At 43.9% G+C, this 10,043-nt stretch overlaps 2 protein-coding genes and 1 pseudogene across 2 annotated transcripts in view; 2 read left to right on the top strand and 1 right to left on the bottom strand.

Moving 5' to 3' along the window:
• LOC143907475 (uncharacterized) overlaps positions 1-2,497 on the top strand; it is a 5,379-nt gene extending 2,882 nt beyond the window's left edge. Inside the window, exon 1 of the mRNA XM_077424294.1 lies at positions 1-2,497. This exon is cut by the window's left edge and continues 2,882 nt beyond it. Within this exon, the coding sequence (XP_077280420.1) occupies positions 1-314 (314 nt within the window). The 3' untranslated portion in view covers positions 315-2,497.
• Positions 2,498-2,801: 304 nt separating this feature from the next.
• On the top strand, positions 2,802-8,066 carry LOC143907474 (uncharacterized; annotated as a pseudogene).
• A 705-nt stretch (positions 8,067-8,771) lies between these two features.
• Positions 8,772-9,659, bottom strand: LOC143907487 (uncharacterized). The gene has a single exon (XM_077424305.1). The coding sequence runs from the start codon at positions 9,657-9,659 to the stop codon at positions 8,772-8,774; it is 888 nt and encodes a 295-aa protein (XP_077280431.1).
• Positions 9,660-10,043: the final 384 nt, after the last annotated feature.

The following is a 10,043-nucleotide window of genomic DNA, read 5'->3' as shown; positions in this document are numbered from 1 at the left end:
TGGACGAAGTGCAGGCAATTGGCCGAGGAGAATACAAAATGACGCTAGTAAGATTCAATAAATGGGAAGATAAAAAAGAAATAATGGCAAAGAGGAGGGAGATAGGAAAGGCAAGAAACATATTTATGGATGACGATCTGACGGCAACAGAGAGGCAGATACAAAAACAGCTATGGAGTATGGTAAAAGCAGAGAGAGAAAAGGGGAAGAAAGCAACGGTAGGATATCAAAGAATATGGATAGACAATTGCGAATGGAAATGGAACGAAAGAACTGAAATGCTGGAAAGTAGAAATGCTTTTCGGAAAGAGTAGAGAATAGAGAGGATAGGAAGAGGGAGAGAGAGGGAGTGAGAGGAGGGAGAAGAAGAAAATAAGGTGGAAAAAGAAAGAGGGTTAAGGATATGCTTTTGGAACGTGGCGGAACTGGCTAATAAATGTGAGGAAACATGGGACTATTTGGAGAATTTTGACGTGATAGGACTAGTTGAAACATGGATGGAAGAAGATAAATGGAGGAAGATTAAAAATAAATTGTCCGGTAAATTCATTTGGAATTGTGTACCAGCAAAAAGGGAGCACAGGAAAGGAAGAGCAAAGGGAGGGATAATAACAGCAGTCAACAAGAATTTGAAACTTATAGAGGTTAGGGAGATTAGCGACGAAGTGGTAGAAAGCAGATTAGAGTATAATGGAAACAAATGGAGAATAATCACGTTGTACAGCCAAAAGATGGAGGATACGATGGAAACACTAAGGGAGAGGATACAAGAAGAGGACGAAGAATGGTTGCTAGTAGGAGGTGATTTCAACGCGAGGACGGGAAGCGGAGGAGGACCGATAAATGAGGAGGAAGAGAAAGAAAAGAGAAATGAGACTAGAAAGTCGGTAGATAAAGTTGTAAATAGAGAAGGACGTATATTAATAGATAAAATAGAAGAGAGGGGATGGGCTATATTAAATGAGAGTTTCGGAAGGGAAGGGGGATGGACGTATATAGGAGAATTGAGATCATCGGTTATAGACTATATCCTAGGGAATGATAGAGCAGGTGAAGAAATTAATATGGTTGAAGAAGGAGTTAGAACAGAATCGGATCACGTCCCGCTGGAGGTGGAGTTGACAGGACCACGAGTGTTGGAGACAGGGAGAAAGGAGAAAGAAATGGAATTAGAGAGAAGCGACTGGACAGAAGAAGGGAGGAAAGAATATCATGAAAAATGTGAAGGATGGTCGAGCACACAAATAGATACAGAAGACATCTGGAGGGAGATGAAAGAGAAAGTAAAGAGCGCTATCATGAAGCATAAGAAAAGGATAATACCATGGAGATTAGGAAGAAAAGAATAGTATAATAAAGAATGGAAGGAAAGGAAAAGGAGATTGAGGAGATTGATGAGGGACTGGAAGAAGGGAAGGATCAGAAAAGAAGAATATGTGAATGAAAGAAAGGAGCACAAGGAATGGTGTAAGGAGCAGAAGATGAGGCACGAAAGGGAGGAAGAAGAAAAGTTAAAGAACATTAAAAATGAAGCGGAGAAGCGTAGAAGTATATAAATAAATACAGGAAAAAGAAAACTGAGGGGATAAGCGAGGAGATACAAATGGATGAGTGGAGAGACCACTTCATGGAAATGTTAGGAGGGACAAAGGAAAGAGTGGTGTTAGACATTGAAGAGAAGGAAGAAGATGGCACGAGAGGGGAGGTAACAAAGGGAGCTGAAGAAATATCGAGGGAAGAGGTGATTGAAGTAATAAAGAAACTGAAGATGGGAAAGGCAACAGGAGAGGACGGGATTGAGAACGAGGCGTGGAGATAGGTGAAGAGTTCCTGAAGCTAATCAACAGAATATGGAAAGGAGAGGGTATACCGGGAGATTGGAATAAAGGCATGATTAGTCCAATATATAAAAAAAGAGAGAGAAACGACCCAAAAAATTACCGAGGAGTTACTTTAATGAATACGGCGTACAAGATATACGCAAGTATCTTAAATGCGAGGTTGGAGAAGGAGACGGAGACCAAGTTAAGGGAAGTGCAATTCAGGTTTAGAAGGAATAGAGGAACGATGGATGCAGCCCAAGCAGCAAAGCAGGGCATCTAAACCAAACCAAAATCAGATTGCCCTAATTAAGTGAAGAATTACCAACTTTCGACATAAAAAATGTCTTAAAAATCAAATAGCGTTTGAAGTCTTAAGTACAGGTTGAAAATTACGTAGTTCAAACCTACAAAATGCCTTCAAAGTTTAATGACTTTAAAGTTATACAATAGGTTGTAAATGACTAAATTTTGATCAAAGGTATGCCTTCAAAGTTGATTCAACTTATAAGTCAAAATTAGACCCCCATTTGAAGGAAATGTGACCTGGTTGTATTACCTAATTTCAATTTCGTAGGCGATATGACTTAATTGGTCAGGATTACCTAATTTTTACCATATATAAGTCTTGTGTGTTTGACTTGACTAATAGGGAATATTTTAGGCGCGAAATAAACCTCGCGGCCGTACTACGAGTTAACTACAAAGTTGAGATTACCACGGAAAATGACCTATAAGGGAAATTGGTCCGAGTTTAGGTCGAAATGCCCAGCAAAATTGCCTTGAGAGTTAGTTATTGGTCTTGGACCTTAAATTATTGAAAGTTACCATAACCTATCTATAATTATTGCACGTATCGATTCCTGTTTGCTGATAAATAATTATCCATTTTGTAAGACCTTTTGTAAGACGCATTATCGAAGAAAATAAAATTGTTCCTCATCGATAAATGAATAAATCGAGGTTAACGCCCGACACACACTAATATCTTCCTACTGTATTTTTCTCATTGTACAAGGCTTGCGATCGTTATGCTAGGAAACGCAAACACACGGGAATTAATTCGGCGCTCGTCACCCGGGGGGGATGAGATTTTTCAAGAAGTTACGAAGTACAGAAGAAACTCTCTATACTGTAATAAATGGAATAATCGAGACGATTCGCGCGAGCAACAGCGAATTTGCGAGAAAGAGTCGTTACAGAACAAAACACGTTCGCACTCGACCGCGTCACACGGTGAACTCATGATCAATGTTTACGTTCGCGGCACAGCCGACCGGCATTTCTCGATATATCGATCCACAGATCTCAAAGCACGCCGTATCTCGAAGTCGATCTTTGAAGTCAATTTAACTTATAAATAGGGAAATCAGACTTATTAGTCAAAATGCCTTATTGATCGACAAGACGATTTTAAAGTCAACGACTTTGAAGTAAAAATGCCTTAATTAAGGAAATCTGCCCTCAAAATTTAGTATTTGGTTTTCACAGTAGAGAAATTCGACTTACAGGTCGAAATTCAGACGAAAACGTTAAATCAGCCATTATTATGAGAACCAGTATGTCTGCCATGATACATCAAAACGCTTTCTAAAATTATAGGCATTATAAAATAAATTATATTATATTTCTCAGAGTAACTAAGAATTGAAAAAAAATCTATTTTGCGATACTTTTCACGTTAGGTGCAAGATTAAAATATTTTTATTGTGTTAAATGCAAAAAATATTATTGCTAAATAATTAACGATTAATTAATAATTGCTTAAATTATTTATTTTCGACATCGCGTTGCTTTTAACGAAGTAAAATAAAATTCTGTACAGAAAATTTTCTTTCGCACTTATATTTCTGTTACATGTCACACGATATTCAGTTTCAAAACCGACGTAGTGGTGGACTCTATTAATATTTTACTCCGAGTTTCCATGGCTGGTTTGAACCATATGTTATGACTGTAGCATAGACCCGTCTTGGTAGAACTAATATGGAATATATATTTTTTCGTGATGTGCAGCGCTGCCATCTACTAGATGTCTCAAAGACAAAAGTTAGGTCGAAGAGAGGGCACAAATTGGTCAAAATTACCAAAATATTACCGATATTCGACCTTCTGATAGGTCCATTTCACCGAATCAGACTATGACTTATAAGGCGAAATGCTTTGCATTACCTAATTTCAACCGTAAAATTACTTCAACTTTATTCCCCACTTACCTTCTTTTGACGTCGATTCGACGTAAGTTGGGCTTGGTCGAACAGACTTTTGAACCTATCAGAAGGTCGAATAAACGTAATTTCGCCCTATTTTGCTGCTTGGGAGTATACACAGTAAACTATGTAGCGAATAAGGAGCTGAGTAAGAAAAGTGGAAAGGTTTTTGCATTCTTTGCTGATCTTAAGGCAGCTTTCAATAAAGTAGATAGAAGGAAATTGAATAAAATAATGAGGAAGATAGGAATTGAAGATAACTTGAGACGAAGAATAATGGAGACATACAAAGAAACGAAAAATGTAGTGAAGATAAGAGATAAAAAAACAGAGGAATTTTGGACAGAAAAGGGACTAAGACAAGGATGCTCGTTGAGCCCGAACCTATTCAACTTATACATCATGGATTTAGAGGAAGGAATAGAAAAAGGACAAGCAGGAGGCCTGGTGATAGGGAAAAAAAAATTCTGGACAATATCATACGCAGATGATATAGTGTTAATGGCGACGAGAGAGGAAGAATTGAAGGAAATGATGAGGAGGCTCAAGAGGTATTTGAAAGAGAAGGGTTTGAGTTTGAGTCCAGAAAAATCAAAGATAATGGCGTTCGAGAAAACTAGGGGGAGAAGGAAGAAAAAGGAATGGAAATGGAAAGGAAAAGACATAGAGAAGGTCAAAGAAATAAAGTATCTGGGATATATTCTACAGAAAAATGGGGGAGCGGAGAATCATATAAAGGATAAGATGAAAAAGGCTACAATAGCGATGAAGAGGACATGGAGCATTGGAGAGAGAATATTTAAAGAAGATTTTGAAAGAAGGATGAAAATGTTCGAGGCACTGGTAGAAGGAGTGGCATTATACGGAGCTGAAATATGGGGGTGACTATACGAAAGCAGATTAGATGTGATAAAAAGAAAGTATGTTAAATGGATTTTAGGATTGGATAGTAGAACCCCGAATTATGTAATAGCAGAAAAAACCAAAATGAAGGAAATAAAAGTAAGGGCAATAAGGAGAGCTGCGAGGTATGAGGAGAAGGCGAGACAGTCAGGAAAGAAAATAGTTCAAGCATGTATAAAGGATCTAGAGAGAAGCAGACCAAGGAAAGAAGAAAGTAAGTGGGAGAAGAAGAGAAGAGAACTGATAGAAAAGGCAGGAATGGAGAAGGAGCAGCTAAGGAGAGAAATGGAGGCGGGAGACCGAGAGGCGGTGGGGAATCTTGTAAAGAGAATAGAGAAAAGGGAGAAGGAGTAGAGACAGATAAAGATAAAAGAGTCAAGGTACAATAGTAGCTATAAAGAGATTTTAACAGAGGAGTTACCAAAGTATTTACTAGAAAAGAAGAAGAAAAAGGATAGAATGCTGATAGCCAGATACAGATGCGGAAGTGAGGTAAAGGGCAGTCAACATTGGAGAGAGGAGGAAGATAGAAGGTGCAGAATATGCCAAAAAGAAGAGGAGAACATAGAACATATACTAAAAGAATGTGAAGCGACCAAAAGCGAGATACAGTTAAAAGAATTTTTAGGAGAGGAAGGAAAAGGACTAGAAGTAATGAAAAGGATAAAAAGGGTTAGAAAAGAGGCGGAGGAAAGGGAAGGGATGGAGGGTGAAGAGTAGGAAGGGAAATTGAAAGACAGTTAGAATGTTGAATTAGTTTTAGAGTTAGTTAAAATGATATAAGTGATGTATAATATATATGTATGTTAAAGAGAAAGTTATATGTTTGCAAATTATGTTGTATGTTTGTAAATTTATGTAAGAGTTGATGGAAGTCATCCTAAGCCGCAAGGCAAGGATTAAATAAAATTATTATTAAAAAAAACAGTTGGGGAAACTGTCTTGCTAGCTGGATTCGCCCCGCCGAACCTAACTACGCCGTGTTTCCCTTCTCTTCAGGACATTCAGATCGGAAGTGTCCTGTCTTACCGCAAGTCCAGCACTCTTCCCAACTGGCGCTGAACTTGCTACCGCGCCGTTCCTCGCTTCCGTTCACCTTTTTCACTTTTCCTTCCTCCCTCTCACGCTTCTCTTTCTTTTCGTCCGCGCGCCCTTCTGCGCATCTTTTGTTTCAAAAAATTCCGATTAAAATTTTCTTTTTTTCTCTCAAAATTCTCTCCCTGGATAATTCTGACAGGTTTTGCTCTCCCCACAGCTAATTTAAGAAAAGTTATTCCTTCTAATTGGAGAGTTCTCTTAATAAAACCGTCGGAAAGCGCCGAAATAAACTGCGCACACGCAATCTTTTCGCGCACTGCAAAGGAGCACTCGGGATACGCGAGGCGAGCCAGTCTTTCTAATTCGGAACCAAAAGTCGTGAAATCTTCACCGAATCTTTGTCTACGATTTGTAAACTGAGTATAATAATTTTGTGACAGACCTTCCTCACCAAAACAAAGCTCTAATTTAGATTTTAACTTCTCGAAATCAAGGCTCTCTAAATTTTCCACTGACTCTAATACCGCCCGTGCTTTTCCCCTAAGACTCGCGGCCAGCGCAACGGATTTTGACGTGTCGTCCCAATTATTTGCGCGCGCGATGAGACGAAATTGGGAGAAGAATTCTCGCAGCGGCGTCGAGCCGTCGAACGTGTCGGGCTTCAGCTTGAAGCCCAATTCCGTACGCGCACAATTTCCGGGCGTTTCTTCCGCGGCGGCTCGCGCTTTACGTCACCGAAATTTCCGCGCGACACTTCCGCAACCGCGGCGGCCCGCGCTCCCGTATCTCCGGTCGCGTTACATAAAAAGGACTTAGCTGCGGGAGTTCACGTCGCTGTGGCCCTGCTTCCCGCTGTCGCACCAACGCCGCGTACTCCTCACGCATCTGGCGGATTTTCTGCATCATCGCCTGTAGTGTCACCACTTCCGCCGAGAACTGAGGGGCGTTCGAGCCGGGTCGTATCTCCGTCTCTGTCTCGAGCCGGGTCGTATCTCCGTCTCTGTCTCGAGCCGTAGAGCTTTCGGCCTCGGGGTTCCCATCCGCGCTTTCTTTCTCGTCACGGGCGCTGTCAATGACTCGTTGGTGCTCATTGTTAGTTTCCCTCGTCCGCTCGTCCTATCCGTGCGATTCGTTCGATCCCGGACGAGCCTCCAAAATGTTACGCTCGGCCGTACGTCGCACGCCACTCACACTCACTCAATCACTCGCGGCTCGCGGAAAGCAAGGAAAGACACTCTGATGTAAGAAACTCGTTAATTATTATAAAATACAGCGACAGGGCAGACTCGTTCGTTCGGCACGAAAGCCCAGATTCAAATCTGACTCGCGTCGCTAATCAACAACCGTTGCCACGGGGCGCTTCTCACTTCACGTTCGACTCGCGTGTACCGAGCGTCTCAGCACGGGCGTAACATTATAAAAGCCGACGCACCATGCGAAGTGCAAGTTTATGTAAAAACGCCAGGATATGTAAATACTTGCGAAAAACGTCAAATAATGTCAAACGTAACCTTATGGATAACAGTAAGCGAACCACAAACGCGGCTATTCTCAACGCCAAAAAAACAAAAGCTAACGATTTAATGTAATGACCAGGCAAAACAAAGAATAGAAATAGAAAGAACAGGGAAACTAAGTATAAAAAAAAATTGTAAACTAACCACATCCGACATTATTATAAAAACAAAAAGACAAACTACGATGAAACAAATTGTTCGGAAGCGGACTGAGCGCGCGAGCGAGGACACGAACCGCGTAGGAAGAGACAGGCAAAGAGCAGAATTGACGGACAAGCGCAGTTTATTTTCTATATACACTATTTACAAACTGTATCGCAGTTATAACGATGGTAGATATCGCGTCGCGAAAGCGCAAGCAAGCGCCGATGCAGGCAGTGCGAATAAAGCAAGCGAACGAGCGAGCAACTCTATCTATTAAGTGTACGCGAAAACAGGAGCAAGCAACTCGATATTGACAGCGGCAACTCGGGAAGCTGAGAGCGACTGTTCTCGTCGCCAAGAGCGCGTGTCTCTTTAAGCTCTCGGGGGCTTCTCGCAAATTCGAGGCTTTTCGATACACGCTTAACCGAGAGAAGTCCCCGAGAGATGAGCGATCGATAATTATAAACAGAGGAAACAAAGCGAACAAGGAATGCTTTGTCTCCACTGTTTACTCATTTAAACGTCCCGTCGAAAGTCACGGCGATATTGCTCAAGTCTCGTTGCTCGCAATTGCCGTGCTGAATATTTTCGACTTCGCTATCGTTAAACGTTTAAGCAATCTTAAACATACCGCCCGCCTCGTCAGAGCGGCTGACGAAATGAGTGCGACACTCAATGTTCAACGGCAAGAGCGCATTCCGTACTAGCGGGTCGTTGACCCGGTCCCCGGTCTCGCGCGCGCTGGTGTTTACCTCGCGGTCACAACATTCGGCGTGCGAGGATTTAACGTTCTCAGAACTTAACGGTATTAAATCCCGAGAAGTCAATATGCTTGAGCGATGGAGATGTTAGAGCATAAGTAGTGCTTCTTTAAGAAGCTGCGGTCGCAAGAGAACGCATTTTATTTTATTTCCAGCCGCGACTAGGATGGGTTGTCAATCGTCGGATTTTAATTGAGTACAAAAAAAATTCGCATAACTTCCTTATTACTAAATTGTACAGAGAATATCTCGTGGTACAATTCTTTCTTTATACGGAAAGTACCGAAACAAATTGGATTTCGCGATGAAAAAGAAAGGCGATGCTGGGGGGCCTCGATCCCCAGCAGTCGTTCGTACGAGGGGTGCTACGTCACCCTTTTAGGCTTCCTCTGGTGGATCCCCGTCGCTCGCAGGCAGGAGGACGAGCTTGACGATCGGCCTCGTAAGCTCGCCTGTCGCGGTGCCCACGCGCACCCGGCCGTCCTCTCCGGGATGGACCTTGACCACTCGAGCCAACGGCCACCTAGTCGGCGGGGTGGTCTCGTTCCGCAGGAGGCAGAGGCGTCCGAGCTGGACGTCTGGTTCTCTGTTCTGCCACTTGGGGCGGTGTACCAGCGAATGCACGTACTCCTGGGACCAGCGTTTCCAAAAGTGATCCCGCATCTGCTGCAGCAGCTGCCAGCGGGTGAGGCGATTCACTGGCACGTTCAGCAGCGAAGGCTCAGGCACGGCAATCAGGGCGGACCCCACCAAGAAGTGCCCCGGAGTGAGCACAGCCAAGTCGTCGGGATCGTCGGAAAATGCCTGCAATGGACGAGAGTTAAGACAAGCTTCGATTTCAGCGAGGAGAGTGCTCATCTCTTCGTAAGTCAGCGTCGTCTCGCCCAGCACCCGCCGAAGGTGGTGCTTGAGTGATTTTACGGCGGCCTCCCAGAGGCCACCAAAGTGAGGAGCGGATGGCGGGTTGAATCGCCATTTGATTCCGTCGCTGGCTAGCTGGCCAGCGATCTGTCGTCCTTCAGGGTTGCTGGCTGTGAAGAGGGCGCGCAACTGTTTGTCGGCTCCTACGAAGTTCGTCCCGCAATCACTGTGGAGGCTGCTGCATAGTCCGCGACGGGACGTGAATCGGCGCAGCGCCGCCAGGAAGGCGACCGCGGTGTAGTCGGACACGACCTCCAAATGCACAGCACGCGTGACGAGGCAAACAAATACCGAGATAAAGGCCTTGTAGGCTCGTTGTCCTCGACCTTTTGAAGTCCTCAGCATAATTGGCCCGGCGTAGTCAACGCCGGTGTGCAGAAAGGGCCTGGCAGGGCTTACTCTCTCGCGGGGAAGACTGCCCATTAGCTGTTGCGGAGTTGCCGCCCGCCAACGCGCGCAAGTAACGCAGCGGAGGATCAGACGTTTCACCAGGGCTCGGCCTCGCGGGATCCAGTAGCGCTGCCCTGCCGACTCATGCTCAACGTCATCTGGACTCCTCCGTGCATTGTCCTTCGGTGGCAAGCCTCCACTATCAGCTGAGTAAAGTGTGAGGCGCCCGGCAGGACAACCGGGTGACGTTCATCGTAGGGAAGGACGGCGTGTTTTATCCTGCCGCCCACGCGTAGGAGACCTCGAGCGTCTAAAAAAGGATTAAGTTTTACAAGGCAG

This window comes from Temnothorax americanus, unplaced genomic scaffold (genome assembly GCF_048541705.1).
Source record: "Temnothorax americanus isolate GAGA-0224 unplaced genomic scaffold, ASM4854170v1 Scaffold82, whole genome shotgun sequence".
NCBI classification, from domain to species: Eukaryota; Metazoa; Arthropoda; class Insecta; order Hymenoptera; family Formicidae; genus Temnothorax; species Temnothorax americanus.
Note: the sequence above shows the minus strand (reverse complement) of the source record. Positions and strands in the feature narration are given on the sequence as shown.

Excerpts from the sequence above, each read along its gene's own strand:
- LOC143907487 (XM_077424305.1), bottom strand. The coding sequence starts at position 9,659 with ATGCTGAGGACTTCAAAAGGTCGAGGACAACGAGCCTACAAGGCCTTT.